The sequence below is a fragment of the Tursiops truncatus genome, chromosome 2 (genome assembly GCF_011762595.2).
Source record: "Tursiops truncatus isolate mTurTru1 chromosome 2, mTurTru1.mat.Y, whole genome shotgun sequence".
Classification (NCBI taxonomy): Eukaryota; Metazoa; Chordata; class Mammalia; order Artiodactyla; family Delphinidae; genus Tursiops; species Tursiops truncatus.
In genome coordinates, this window is record NC_047035.1 from 139,727,615 (window position 1) to 139,742,504 (window position 14,890).

The window sequence follows — 14,890 nt, forward strand, 5'->3', positions numbered from 1 at the left end:
GTGGGTTGGCACGTGAGGGCCCCTTGCGAACTCCTTCAGTGAAGACAGCTTTTCACTGTGCTTAAGCAGCCAGTATTCCAGGCCTGCAGGAGCACTGCTCTGTGCACCCCTTATCAGCATTCTGCAGAACTAGCATTTGCCAGGCCTTGCCATGGGGAGCGCTGGTTCTCAGGCCCCCCGGGTGGGAAGTGATTAAACAGCGCTATTTGCAGTGGCTAGAGGGGTGTGCTGGTGTAACCATGGATGCCCAGGGAGTTCTTTCTTCAGAAAGAACCTGGAGCCAGAAGTGACACGTTTTACCAACTCCCACTGCTACCGGCTGATCTGAAAGAGAAGGCAGAGTCAGAAGCAGGAGCCCAGATGGCAGACCAGCCCCCCGGGCTGGGGAAGACACAGAGCTGCAGAGATTCCCAGGCTGCTTCTTGGGAAGTTCAGCCTCACAAGCTGGTGAACTGAAGCAACTCTTCGCTCCAGGGGACTTATGAGAAAGTTAGTGAGGCAGCACACAGCCTGGGAGAACTGCTGAACAACCAGGCCTCCCGATGGCAGAATAATGGCCACGCAGGGGCCTGGGGAACCTTCTCTCCAAGGCACTGCCATTAATGTGGCTCAGTTTCACTGACACTCCACCCCCACCCGGATCTCCCATTCAAGCTTCAAAGTCCTGGGAGGGAATATCTGATTGGCCAAGTGGATCAAGCAAACATGCCAGGGGGCCCTGTGTGCGCTGGCCTGGCTTCTGGGAGGGGAGGGCCCAGCAGCCTCCAGTTCGCCTGGCTCCTCCTGCAACCAGTAAATGGGCCCCTGGCAGTGTGCCAGGCTTGTTGGAGGGAAACCAAGGCCCTGCAGAAAGCAGTTGAGGAAGATCCAGTACTTACAAGGCCAGGTTTTGAGCAGGTGAGGAATAAGCATCATCTGAGGTTAGTCCTGAGGCTCCTGAATCAGGAAAGCTGGTGCGTCCAGAAGATCCAAGTTTGGCTGCAGGTGCCCTGGCCAGACTGGTCAGTGTCAGTCACACCAGCTCCTTAGAGAGGAGGGTGGAGGTACCACAGGAGCCCTCTGCGTGGCGAAAACTATTCAGGGCTCCTTTCAGAACGTGGGCTTGTTCTTCTCAAGAAATCCTTTTGTTGTGTTTCTGAGATCTAGCAATAAAGGACCCATTTAGTGAAAAGAGTAACAGTTAAAAGGATAGCTAACATTTAGGAAGTGCTTACCAGGAGCAGGCACAACCCCATCATCTCTGTTTTATAAATCAGGAAACTGAATCACACAGAGGCCACTCGCTTGCCCTGGCTTCAGAGCCACAAAGAGGCACATTTGAACCCAGGTCTCTTAACTCTGGAGCCTACACCCTTGGCCCCTGAGCAGTACTGCGTCTAGGTCTTGGTCCGATACACAGGCCTGACCATATGTCCCTGCTTATGCTGGTTGTCCTGGCACAATTATTAACAGTGTCTCCTTTCACTCACCAATGTGTTCTGGTTTGGATGACCAATTTTAAGGAAAGTAGGGTAGGTGGAACCAGGATTAGCATCGCAAGATGCTGATGGGCAGAGTTTGGAAAACCCAGTCCACAGCTGCTCTCCTTGTGCCAGAACCCTGGCTCTCCGTACTCATTCTCCCAGGGTGGGTCTGTATTATATTAGTGACATGGCCTTCACTGCCCCTGGATACTCGGGCACTTTGTAAGGAAGGCTTCCAGGATTTCCATACCCCAAGGCTCTTTGTTTCTATTTGGACAAAGAGCTTAGTTTTCTCCCACCCCCCTACATCTACTTACCAGGGTCTTCTCCCTGTTTTCATACACTACCTGGCTAGGAAAGCAGCCACTGTGGTCCCTGGTGCTCCCAGGTAAGAGCAGCTATGCCCTGAGTGTTTTCCCCAGCAGTGGGTACCGAAGATTAGGACTTTGGAACCTTCTTGTCCATACTTGCAGGTGAGTCCTGGAAGCAGAGGCCTGGGCTCTCCACTTGGACTTGGCTATCCTGGACAGAGTGCTGATGGAAAGAATGATATTGGGTGCCATCTAGCTGGGTACTGGGGAGTCAGAATTGAATGAGAGGCAGTCCTTTCTTCAAACTGTTCACAGGCCAGAGGGAGGGCAGACTCTGCTACAAAATCAGCCCTACAGTTAATAAGTAAAGCTGTGGGCACAAAGTGCATCTCAAGCACAAAAGAGGAAATGAACAGAGAACGTGTATCAGTCAACTATTGTCACAACAATGCTGCATAACAAATGACCCCATAATTCAATAACTTACTGTTACAAGCATTTATTTCTGGCTCATGTGTCTGCACACTGACTGGGGCAGCCCTGACAATTTCAGCTGGGCCTGGTTAGACTGGCTCCTGGGCATGGATTACATGGAGGTCTACCCTGCCTCTCATTCTCCTGGAACCACTAGGCCATGCAGGGAAAGGTGTGCTTGTGGCAATGGCAGAAACACGAGTGGGTGGGCTCTGCCACCAGCTCATGCCAAGGCTGTACTCCACGTTTTGTCTCCAAATATCTCATTGGCCAAAGCAAGTCACATAGCAGAGCCCAGGAGCAAAGGGGCCTGGAGGTATACCACTGCCAAAGTGGGAAGGCAGAGAAGTAAATATTTGCCAAGCAATAATCCAGAACATACAAAAGGCTTCACAGAGGAGGTGTCATTTGACCTTGGTCTTGAAGGAGAAGTTGGGTTTTTCCAGGTGAATATGGGATTAGGCACTGCTGTCAAAGGTATGAAGTGTGTGTGTGTGTGTGTGTGTGTGTGTGTGTGTGTGTTGGGGGCGGGTGCTGTTAGGGTAGTGGTGGTGGCCTGGTCACAGAGGCCCCCTGAGCCAGAAATCTGGCATGTCCTTTCTTTGAAAACAAGGCACTTCCCCGGTGGTCCAGTGGTTAAGACTCTGTGCTCCCAATGCAGGGGGCATGGGTTGGATCCCTGGCTGGGGAACTAAGATCCTACATGCTGCATGGTGCGGCCAAAAAAAAGAAAACAATACTCTCTGGGTTCCCCACCCTAGTCATTTTCTTTATTTCCAAATTCTAAGACTTCAACTATGTGCAACCAAATACAAGTTGAAGACTCTGTTCAGCAAGGAGTCACACTGGAAAGTATTAGTGCTTGTTCCTACATTGGGGATTTATGCCAGTTTCACTGGGCATAAATCAGCCGATTTTATAGCCCGCCCACCCCCTTTTCAGAATTGAGGCCTCCAACCTTGCTCCTAGCAGCCACCCCTCTTGGCTGTGACCACCAAAGCCCTCCCTGAACAGACTTCTTGGGGACAAGTCAAGTCAAACATGAGGTGAATCAAAGTCAAGAACTCAAGAATGGAGGGCTGGGAAACCCACTCTAAAAGGACTGGCAGTGAGCAGGGGACCCGCGCACGCACAGAGCAGGGGCCAAACAATGGTGGGAAGGATGGTTACAGGACAGGATGCAGGTAGTTACAAACCTTGACAATGTAAAAATAAGAACTCACAACATTTGGGAGGGGGGAAGAGATAGGAAGTGGGTGAGCTCATTTCCTCATCCTAAATCCACAGGCTGTCAAGAGATGCCATCTACAGTTGAAGCATATTTCAAGAATGAATTCAGTCCCTGGGTATTTTTCTTTCCTTTTAATTATTTGCAGCTTGGCAATTTCTTTAGTTACATTTAGGCTTCTTCTTTTTTTTTTTTTTTTTTCCTTTCTGTTAAACACTTTTCCCAAAAAGAGCACGTACCGTGTGAACACTTTTTGGTAAAAATTTCCATCAATCTACCTGTCCTTTTCTCTGAATAGGTGCATAGACAGATGTCTCCCTCGATGCTTCTGGGGGTGCTGGCCTTCCAGAGCACTTGAAAATTTTCTTTTTTGTGCTCTTCAGTGTTACTGGAAGTTCTTTCTTTTTATTTATTTGGCTGCTGCTGGGTCTTAGTTGCAGCACGCGGGATCTTTTAATTGCTGCATGTGGTCTCTTTTAGTTGCAGGGCTCTTTTAGTTGCAGCATGTGGGATCTAGTTCCCCCACCAGGGATCGAACCCGGGACCCCTGCATTGGGAGTCTTAACCACTGGACCACCAGGGAAGTCCCTTGAATTTCTTATAATGTGCGTTCACTATTATTGTAGAAGCAAAGCCTTTTATTTAAAAACTGAAAATACATTTCTGGAAAAGAGAAAATCGGGTGCTCCCTTCTGGCTCGTGCTTCCTGCGTGCGCTGCCGGACCGTCTGGTTCCCGGGTGGGTGAGGGGGTCAGTCCAGCCCCTGGGAGGCGTGGGTGCGTGGCCCGGGCACCGGAGGCCCGGCGGCGCCGCTTCCCCAGCTCCACCAGCACGTTTGAACCTTGGGGACCCGGCCGCGTGCAGGGTCTGTGCTCCATGTGTCGCCGGGTGACTCTGTGCTGCTCTGGGCCTGCTTCCTCATCCGGAAACCCGAGAAGCCGTCCTTGGCCTGCCTCACGTCCAGGCTGCTGTGAGGGATGTGTGATGTGCAGGGTCTGAGTGTTCACAGTGGAGCGGTCACTAGAGAGACATTAATACACTCTGCCATCATAGGATTCGATTCTAAGCCACGGTGCCGCCACCCCAGGCTAACGGTTAAATTGGAGAGGAGAGGGTCAGGTGGCACTGCCGGCTTTTTCCAGGTCCCAACAGCCACTCTATGCTGCAGCGCCATCTAGTGTCCACATGGGGACACAGGCCCATATAACTGGCTTAGGGTAAAATTTCCATACTTGCAAATGGTAAAGGGCTCATTAGGCAAACAGGACCTAAATACGACCAGTTTAAAACACTCCTCCCCATACAAAGGTTTGGTATTTCAAAGCAAGCATTATACAAATTCAGCACTTACAAAGATGTGTGCATCCTTTGTTTGAAAGGACAGCAAATTCGTGCAACAAGTGATATTTATAATAATTGACATTTCTTGAGTGTTTACGATGTGCTTGGCACAATTCTAAGTGCTTTCATTATGAGTTCATTGCACCCTCTACAAAGCTGTGAAACCAGGGTGGGGTTGGAGGTACTTATTGTTTCGCTTTAAGATAAGAACCCTGGGGCACACAAAGGTAAAAGTAAAACCTGTCACTCTGCTAATTTCTGAGGGGAGGCAGAGGCTGCCTAGTGGGCCAGGGAGGAGGAGGGAGCCAAATGGGAAGCTACTGCCAGGCTCAGGAGAGGGAGAATGGGGGCTGAGGCAGCCCTTAGGGACTCAGGCTGGATCTGAGGGGAGGAGGAGAGCTATGCGGAAGGGCTCGCTCTCCAGCTTGAGCATCAGGGTAGTTAGAGGCTGTGATCTGAGAGGGCGGACAGTAGTTAGCAGTTTGAACATATTTACAGTAAGTCCCCTACATACAAACCTGCAAATTGCGAACTTTCAAAGAGGCAAACATATATCTGGTTGCAGCAAGGAACCTGTGCCATCAGCGTCTGGTGTGAGTGAAATTGCAGCTTGCCCTTCGACTCCTATTGCTGACGATCCTTCAGCTCTACCGTCTCCCACCTCCTCTCCCTCCTCCAGTCAGTAACTCTTCTTTCTTGTTCACTCGATGCCAGCCCCTGGATGCCAGCTGTTGTACTGTACTACTGTACTTCTCAAGGTTCTGTACTGTAAGATTAAACATGTTTTCTTTGGGCTTCCCTGGTGGCGCAGTGGTTAAGAATCCGCCTGCCAATGCAGGGGGCACAGGTTCAAGCCCTTGTCTGGGAAGACCCCACAGGCCGCGGAGCAACTAAGCCCATGCGCCACAACTACTAAGCCTGCGCTCTAGAGCCTGCGAGCCACAACTACTGAGCCCGCGAACCACAACTACTGAGCCCATGCACCTAGAGCCCGTGCACCACAAGAGAAGCCACCGCAGTGAGAAGCCCGCGCACCTTGTGCACCGCAATGAAGAGTAGCCCCCACTCGCCGCAACTAGAGAAAGCCCGCACGCAGCAACAAAGACCCAAGGCAGCCAAAAATAAATAAAAATTTTTTTAAGTTCTATTGTTTGTTTTTGTTTTTTTATGTATTATTTGTGTGAAGAGTATGATAAACCTATTACAGTACAGTACGATATAGCTGATTGTGTTTGTTGTGTACCTAGGCTAACTTTGTTGGACTGCGAATCAGCTCTCGGAATGGAACTTGCTCGTATGTAGGGGACTTACTGTATTGAGCACCTACTACATGCCAGGCGCCGTGGCTGTAGAATTCAGGTAGAAGACACGGCCCCTGTCCTTGCAGAGTCGAGAGCCCCGTGGGGAAGGCCGGTGTCCCAGGTGATGATGAACGCTTGCCGGTGTCCACAGACCCGTGAAGGATGGTGCAGCGGGCCGCACGGGGTGGAGTGTGGGTGGGCCTGCGCTGACAGGCACGTGGGGTAGGAGGCTGGATGTGGGAAGTCATCAGCTTGGAGGTGACGGCCTGGGGACAGTGGGTCTGAGAGAGGAGATGGCAGGGGAGGAGGGTACACATCGGAGATGGATATGCCCTGAGAGAACAAGAGGAAAAGGATTTACTAGAGCTGGAGAGAGGATCTGGGGGGAAAGGGAGCGGCCTCAGGGCTCAAATGTCAGGGGAGGGCCAAGGAGGAGAGGGACTGGACAGGCCAGAGGAGTTGAGAAGGGAGCTGAGCATGAGCGACTCTTCCAGGAAGGGAGGGAGGGAGGCAGGGCCATGGTTGGAGGAGAGTGTTGTTTCATTGTTTGTTTTTAGCAAGGAGGAGACCATCTACAGGCTGAGGGGAAAGAGCCACTGGAGAGGATGAGAAGGAGGCCTGGCGGAGGGCAGGGAATCCTTGGAGGGAGCACAGATCAATCACACATGAAAAAGGAGAACCAGGTAAGGCAGAGGGGAAGGTGGGAAGGATGGGTATAGATTTGGGCAAGTTTACCAGGAAAAAGAATGGAGTGGGGAGCAGGTGGGAGCAGCTGGGACGAGGAGGGAGCTGCCCCCCGAGGGCTTGGAGTTCCTGCTCATGAGGAGAGCAGGGCCCTGATGAGGGCCTTGAGGAGAGGAGAGGTCTGGAGTGCCCCTGGATGGCAGGAGAGGGACGGGGTTAAGGGACAGTGTGTGGTGGTTGGTTCTGGCAGGACTCCTGGCAGAGAAATTTTCAGGATCAGAGCAGAGGAGGGCTGGTGAGGGTGTCATGAAGGCCTCTGACCCCGTGGGCTAGGCCGGGGAAGGAAGGGACAGGAGAGGACAGGCAGACTGAGAGGAGGGACAAGGAACAGAATCCTCGGTTGGGTCAAATAACAGGGTGTGTGTGGACCAGAGCAGAGATGGTGGCTCAGGAAGCTGGGGTCAGAGAAGGGATTTCTAGGATTTCAGAAGAGTCACCTTTATGACAAGCCCTGCATGTGGCTGGGGAAGTGGGTCTCTGAAGGCAGCCGAGGCTGTTTGCTGTTGGATAGGCTGGGGCTGTGGGCCCTGCTGGGACATGGGGAGGGGGTCTGGGGGTAGAAAACAGAGTCCAAGTCTTTGGTGAAACGGGAGAAAGGGCTAAAGACCCAGTACATGAGGCAGAGTAGCATCAGTGGCCTGAACCTCAGAAGGGGAGGGGTGTTAGGGGAGGGCAGGCGGGGGGTCTGGAAGGGGCACCAGCAGGGGGAGCAGAATCCTGAGCCCCTACAATGATGTCTCTGTCCTGGGTCCACGCGGCTTCAAAGGAACAGCGTGCCTCCACTTCCTTCTGAACTTCTCTCAGGACTGGGCGCAACAGCAAGTATTAAGCACACGTGAGAAGCGGGCCACGGACCAGAAATCTCTAACTGCAGGCTGAGCTGAGCGAGGAGGGCTCTCCGCCAGTTCACCTCACCCGAGGCTGAAGAAAAACACCAAATGCACAAACAACCTTATTGTGCTGCTTTTAATTACGAAAGATGTAAAATGACGCATTATAAAACTTGGAAGCTACTTTGTACAAATTCCAATCTTTAAATATTGTTTAACAAGGAACCTGGGAACTAGGATACTGGCGGGAAGTCTGATTAGTTGCTGTGATGGTTCCATCACGAAGCAGTGGAAGACACACGCTCGGAACCGTCTGTGCATGAATCAGAAGAGCGATGAGAGGCGGAGTTGGAAATGTCTTCAAATATGCAAATGGACTGGAATATAGATTTCAGCTCGGGTAATATACAGTAGACTTAGGAGAAATGAAACAGGACAATGGAGAATTCATGTTGATCTTGACATCATCAAAGTTTCTCCTGACACCGTATGTCCTGAAAACCACAAACGTACAGAAGGGAAAAATAGAAAATACAGATAGGTTTTTAGTGCTATGCTGTTTAACTGCTAGTAAATGAGAGTAGTACAACCATCGATTTCTTGTGAAAAACTAAATACTGAAAAATAGTTTACTCTGAAGTCTGCAGCCACTTCAGATGCCGAGGACCACGCCTGGTTTGTTGCGAAGGCAGCAGTGAGAAGGTCAGGGCGACTCCTGTCCATGGGTGTCCTTGACACCATGTAAGCAACGTGGGTTATATAATGCCCAAAACCTTTTCACAGGAAAAGATGGGATGGATGGACCTCAGGACAAATTGAATTCAGTGCTAAACCTCACTGTCATCATTATACTACCCCAAACAAGTCACTTTTCCCAGGAGCCTCCATTTCCACGAGTCCCTGGCGAATGCCCAGGGGGAGCACACTTCGTCCTGTACGTCTCAGGGTCTCCAGCTGTAAGACTGGGCTGCTGTGCAAAGAGAGTTGGGACCCTGACACTAGTGATCCCCGTGGGTAAGGCACTGTGTAAAGAGCAGATTATCCTGGAACCTCCATTGTTCAAAAAAAAACCTCTGAGAACATCAGCACTCCTCCCTGTCTGAAAGGCCAGATCGGATCTGGGGGGCTCTGACAAAGGAAGGCAGCCAGGATCTGGCTTCTTACGGCACACTGGGGTGCTGGGTACGATGAAAGGCCCTTTTAGTTTAACAAAAAGTCACTGCCCTCTGAGATTGGGAAGTTTAACTGGAAATATGGCTTCGAAGGGGAGGCCAACTGCCTCTCCCTGAGCCAGAGCTCAGGCAGGGAGGACTCTGGTTTGACTTCCTAATTCAGTAGCAGGGGTTCAGGGTGAACGTGAGGTGGGAAGACTTGGGCTCCACAGTGAAGATGGAGCAGTGCACGATCGAGGTTACTGGAAAGACTGGAGGGAAGGGATCCCCCTGAAGACAGAAGGAAATGGGACAAGGTCTAGAGAGGTTAACAGCCCAGGACGCTGTGACAGACCCCTCCGGCCACCAGGCACACGTGTCAGATTCAGACCCACAAGGTGCAGCCTTGCTTCTTTGGGTGGGAGCAGTCTGGACCCTTCAGCAACACCCCTGGTGTCTCCTGGAAGGACACCGGCTGTCTGGGCAAAGGCTCCGGCATCTTCATCCCTCCTTCAGTGTGTCTGTCCTCTCTGTGCTGTCTACCCATGCCCGCATTTGGCCCCGTTGCCCACCCTCCTCCCCAGACGGCTTCCAATCCCACCCATCATGTTTCTGGTCAAGGGCTGGCCTGGACTAAGTCAGAGGGGGCAGGTGGTGGTGGAAATACAGTAATACTGTTTTGTGCTAAGAAACTGATGACTAATGATGGTTTCATAAATTAGGCCTTCATTTTACTATAGACTATTTCTTCAACCTCAGAGAATGAATCTCTTCCTAACACAATCGAGAGCAAAACCTGGGTCTGAGAGGGAAGATCTTTTGAGATGGCCAGGACCCCCGAGGTCCCGGCAGGTGGGAGGCCTCAGTTTGCTGACCCACTGTGGATGCACTCAGAAGACAGTTTCCACCTACCTGCATACTCTGGAGGAGCACAGGGCGTGCAGTCTAACCGTGGATTTGGTCACCTAGTGTTAAAAGCATATTAAAGTGCGTGCTTAACTTAACCACAGGCACAAGTGTTAGAAAAGCTGAAGCTCTGAGAAGATTTGGTAAGGAACAGAAACAGTGAAAGATTAGACTGCCTCACAGCAAAGCAGATTCATTCATTCGTGCATTCATTCACTCATTCACGTGTGCATTCAACGCACGGTTCTGCAGCACCTGCCCAGCGCCAGGCACTTGTTAGGTGCTAGGGGTTCGATGATGACTAAGGCACAGTCCCTGCCCTCAAGGAGCTTACGGTCTAGTGGGGTTATATGAACCACCCCCATTCCAGAGAGAAACAGCTTCCCTTTGCTGCTGCGCAGCTGCTGGGTGGGCCCAATCCAGACCTCCAGCCACCCCCTCCAGCTGGTCTGTAGAGAGGGAGGCCTGTACGGTCCAGAACTTGTCTGGAGGACTTCGTGTGTCTCTGAGATAACTGCAGCCCCCTTTCTCTCTTCCCCAGCCTCTAAGAAGAAGCACCGTTCTCTTCAGGCTCATCTATCACCAGGGGACTTTTTTTTTTTTTTCAGTGACTGAATAAAATAGTCTTCCTTTTCCTCTTGTCCATAGGAAAAGGGGTTCTGAAGCAGCAGAAAAGAGATTACAAACTGAGGGGGGGGGGACAAATTAGAATTCAGTTTGCTTAACTCAAGTCTGTTCTTGGACTTGTGGTAAAAAGCCTTCTTCATGTTAGAATTGAGGCCTCTGAGAGAGCCCTGGCCCTCCGCTCTGCCCTGGAACATCCTGCCGCCGCTGAGGCACGATGGCTGGATCAGAGAAGGCATCGTGGGGCTGTGGTACCGTTGCTGGATGCTGAGCGAACTTCTGAAGGCCTGTGGCCCCTAACCGCCCCCCACTCCGGGTCCTTTCTTCAGTGTTGATTGAGATCAGTGGTTCTGAGCACTACACAAGGCTACTGAGGCCTCTCGCTATATTTTTACACATTGACCCATTAGATGGCCAGTAAAAGATGTAACGGTTGTGGTGACGACCAATTCATCGGAAGCCCCAGAGCAGCCTGCCCGCAGCAACAGGACCTGTGCCGCAGGCCTGAGGGGCGGCGCCCAGCTCTGTGGTCTAGAATGAGCCACGGCGTCTGAGATGGGACCTTGTCTGCGAGCTGGGAGCCAAGGAATTGGTTCTTTCCGTGTCAGAGCCCGTGATAACTAACGCCCAGGGCTGCAGCTGGCTCCGTCCTATTCCGTTCTGTCTCAGAAACAAGCCCTCCCGCCCCGTTCCTTTCTGTTCACAGTCGGTCAGCTCGAAGTGCCTCTTCAATAGAGGGGTCGAGCAGGCCCAGGCTGGAATCACTTAGCATGCTGAGTCCGTCCAGGCTCAGGGGTTCGATCTGGAGCTCTTCTTCCAATGGAAACGGAGTGTCCACGTTTAGGTTGACCTCGGGCATGCCTGCCAGAGCACTGCCGAGGTCTTTGAACAGGCTGGTGCTCGAGTCTTCTGGAAAGGGCAGCGGGAGGGGAAAACAATGCGGATTAGGAGGCGCGAGGGCCCAGGTCACTAAGAGGACACAACTGATGACAACCCCCAAAATGCCGTTCCTGTCATCTTCCCAACCAGGACAGTCATCACCTGTGTCCCAACCACTCCTGGGCCTACGGTTTTGCTCTGGAATCTATGTTCTTTTCAGTCAGTCCCACAACTCCCAGTTTTGCAGGTTTTCTCCCTTGGAACAGTTGTCAATCACAGGAAGTTACGTAGTTCGGAAAAGACTTGGGTCACCAGGCCCCTTCCCTACTGCCTCACAGTCTCTGAGGCTGGACACCTGCATCTCAGAAAGGTAAAGTTTCATTTTCTGCTTCATATAATGTTATGTTGTCTAAACTATCTTACAGTGGTATCTGTAGAAACACAGTGAAATAAAAGAAGCAGCACTCACCTGTCAGGATGGTGTTTGGGAAATTCCCGCAGTTGGAATACAGGTTTGGTCTCAAATGAAAGGAGTCCTGTGGTTCTCGGGGACACTGTTGCACCAGGGGCACCTGGAAGCAACAAAGGTCACGTTGTAAGGGACGGTCTCTGTTTCCAAGGACAGAACAGTGCAGTGTGCTCCCGGAGCAAAACCAGACGTGAACGCTCTCTTACAGTCCCTTCTCTCTAGGATCCCAGAGTGCCTGGCCGCTGTGACAGCCTACACAGAACATTCTGCTCAGGCAGGGGGATGCTGCGGTAGAGGAGGGGTCCCTGAGGGCCACACTTGTCCCTGTTTGCACACTGCCAGGCCCTCTATCCCATCCCAGGAGACACCACTGGCCATGGTTTCTGCGGGCCCTCTGGTCTCAGCCACCTCCCCTGCTCAGCACACAAAGGCCTCTGGAAACTACCACCTGTGGAGCCCTTCAAAGGCCCTGTCTGTAACCAAGGAAGTGATGGGCTCTTTTCCTCTCTGGTTTCTAGAAAAATGAGAAAGCAGAACCTTCTCCTTCTCTCACTCAGAGGGAGGAACCACAGGCAAGCCCCTCTTTGTGAGAAAGCCTCTATGAGGATGGGTTAGAACTGGCGCCTACTTTATTTTTTTTATTTTTATTTTTTTGTTAATGAAAATTTATTAACTATATAACCTTTGAGTACCAGAGAAACTTCAATATGTACAGATCACCATGAAGTTCCCAGTTTCTGGGGCCTACTTTAGGTGCCGTTCCTGAAATTAATTTTTAAACCATTTAAAAAAATCTTTCAAAAGTAGGAGTTTCCATCATTTTTTCAGAAACACATTGACTCACCTAGACTCAAATGGCTTCTTTAGAAATTGGGGAGGCAGGGACTATTGGTTCTTACCACGAGGCTTCCCCATGGCCTATTCAGGAAACATCTGTCTTTATTTATTTTACTGTTATTATTATTAAGTTCTGGAAAGTGCTCTTCCTTCTCTCCATAATATATCCTGGAGCCCAAACCATAATTATTGAATATTATAAAATCTAGGGATATTAAAAAATGGTCTGTGTTAGGGAGAAATTAAAAAGCAAAAGAAAAAGCCTGAATGAAAGTACCTTCAGGATTGACCCCTGCCCCAGCCAGGACGAGCTCCCAGGAGGCCACACACTGTGCAGGGCACAGCAACTCAGGCCGAGGCAAAGCCCCTCCCTGGGTCTGAGTCTCCTCAACATGATAGATAGATCTGTGAATTGCTACGGTTCCTTCCAGCATCAATGACTCTACAATTCTATGGCTAGAGTGTCATCACAAGTCTTCTACCACTTGTTCAAACAGGTCCTCTGCTGAGGCCTGACAATTAACTAAGGCAGCCAGCACCAGCCTCTAGGGCTCGGGGCGGTGCCAGGCTCTCCTAGCCGCTGAGCACACCTGAGGTCAGAGAAGTGCAGTACCAAGTCTGTTTGGTGTGGGTTCCACGCACGGAAGAGGCCTGACTGTGGCAGTTCCTGCTCCGAGGAAGAGGCAGGCCCTGGCGACCACTCACCTGCTGAGGAAAGGCTGGGCCTGGCCTCATGGACGGCTGGTCAAAGCTCACATCTGGGAAGAAGTTGGTCAAAGATGAGCCCTTCAGGAAAGAAGGAGGGGACCATTTAGCTTGGAACTTGGGGCGACCTAAGCGTTCCCTCCTCCTGGTGTTCCCGGTGGGACTCACCTGGGCCGCGAGGAGCTGGAAGTCTGACTGGGGCAGCGATGGGGCTGCCTGGGGCTGCTGAGCAGCGGGCTCCTGGGCGTGGGGCTGCTGCAGCAGAGGCTGGGGGAGGTCCTGGGGCGTGGGGTAAGGAGGCGGGGGTGACACTTGGGCTTGAGCTTCTGTGGGCAGGAAGGAGAGCGGGCTTCGATCTGAGGACACCATCTGAAAAACAAAGCCACCAACTACTTAGCTTCTGAGTTTCTAGCAGTAAGTCCTTTATGATTAGGAAATGTCAAAGTGAGGAAAAACCCTGAGATTTTCCTCACCCTGATAGTCTATACTATGCTCTGAGAAGCCCAGTTCTGTATCCTTCAAAGTATATCTCAAATCTCACTTCCCCACAAAACATTTTCCATTCAACGACAATTTCTATTGTCTTAAAAAACAAACAAAACAAAACCCAGCCAAGTTAACCAGTTTCATCTCAGTTTTCTCAGTGAAAATCATGTTTGTTTTTTCACAGCCAAAAGTTCTGGTTAAAAATGGAAGACTGAAAAAAGCATTTAGCTCTGCTGTCTCCCAAAACTCTCCTAAAACCCCTAAAACAACATTAAACAACCATAAACATTAATAAACAACACTAAAACATAAACAACATGAAAGGATAAGTAACAACACGAGGACAAAGATAATGAGAAAGAAGAAAATGGCAACAAAATTTGGAAAATGAAAAGCAGATGGACAAGTAGTAGCAGGCTGAGCAGAGCTGAGAAAGCCAAATGCTAAGCTGGCAGTGGGGAAAATCAAGAGACACTCTGGTTTACATCACAGAATCCCTAAAGGGGTCTGGAACCGGGGCAGCAGGCAGCAGCGGGTGAAGATGGAGCTAAACCTGGAGGAGCTCGTGGGCAGCAGTTAGGTTCCAGGACCCTTGCACGGCGGGAGACTGAGGGCTGTGCTCTGGAGAGAGTACAGCTCAGGGTCTCTGGCTGGGGTGCACCAGACCCTAGAAGGCGAGGCACTCCTGAAAACACAGGGCTTATGAGAAAGCCCACTATCGCATCTTGAGTCCTCCACCTCTCTTTCCCAACTCAGCTCTCAGAGTGCTGGGATCCAGGCACATGCCAGGAGCAAGATCGGGATAGCATCCTTTGGGGATCTGACCAGGCTGGGAGAAAATCCAACTTATGACACCAGAGGTTCCCTAAGGAAATGGCTGAGCTAGATCACTCTACCATGAAGACCATACTCAACAAGCCCACCCACCTACACAGAGCTTCCAATCAGTTTTTGTGTGTGTCTGTCCTGTTCATAAACACGAGCAGGGTGCCAAGGATCACCAGACCATGAGGAAAGCATGTGAATGAAAGTCAGAGACCCAAGCAGACAAACTGAGAAAAGAAACTTGGAGAAGTCTATGTAGGAAGAAGGAGTCATGAAAAACAACATTATCATTATAATATTTAGAGCTATTAAAAAA

The 14,890-nt window shown here is 50.8% G+C and overlaps 1 protein-coding gene across 8 annotated transcripts in view; it reads right to left on the minus strand.

The window, feature by feature from the left end:
* Positions 1-4,099: 4,099 nt before the first annotated feature.
* The window catches only part of CRTC3 (CREB regulated transcription coactivator 3), a 103,835-nt gene continuing 93,044 nt past the window's right edge, over positions 4,100-14,890 (minus strand). For 2 of the 8 annotated variants that reach the window (XM_033852181.2, XM_073801415.1), the window contains exons 12-15: positions 13,432-13,632; positions 13,264-13,344; positions 11,722-11,824; positions 7,814-11,279 (exon numbers count right to left, since the gene is read on the minus strand). In XM_033852181.2, coding sequence (XP_033708072.1) covers positions 11,074-11,279; positions 11,722-11,824; positions 13,264-13,344; positions 13,432-13,632 — 591 coding nt within the window. In that variant the 3' untranslated portion in view covers positions 7,814-11,073. Of the gene's footprint in view, positions 4,497-5,335; positions 5,644-6,128; positions 6,452-7,591; positions 7,784-7,813; positions 11,283-11,721; positions 11,825-13,263; positions 13,345-13,431; positions 13,633-14,890 lie in introns of those variants that run through there. The other 6 variants (XM_073801414.1, XM_033852180.2, XR_012330289.1 and 3 more) reach the window with 5 other exon arrangements.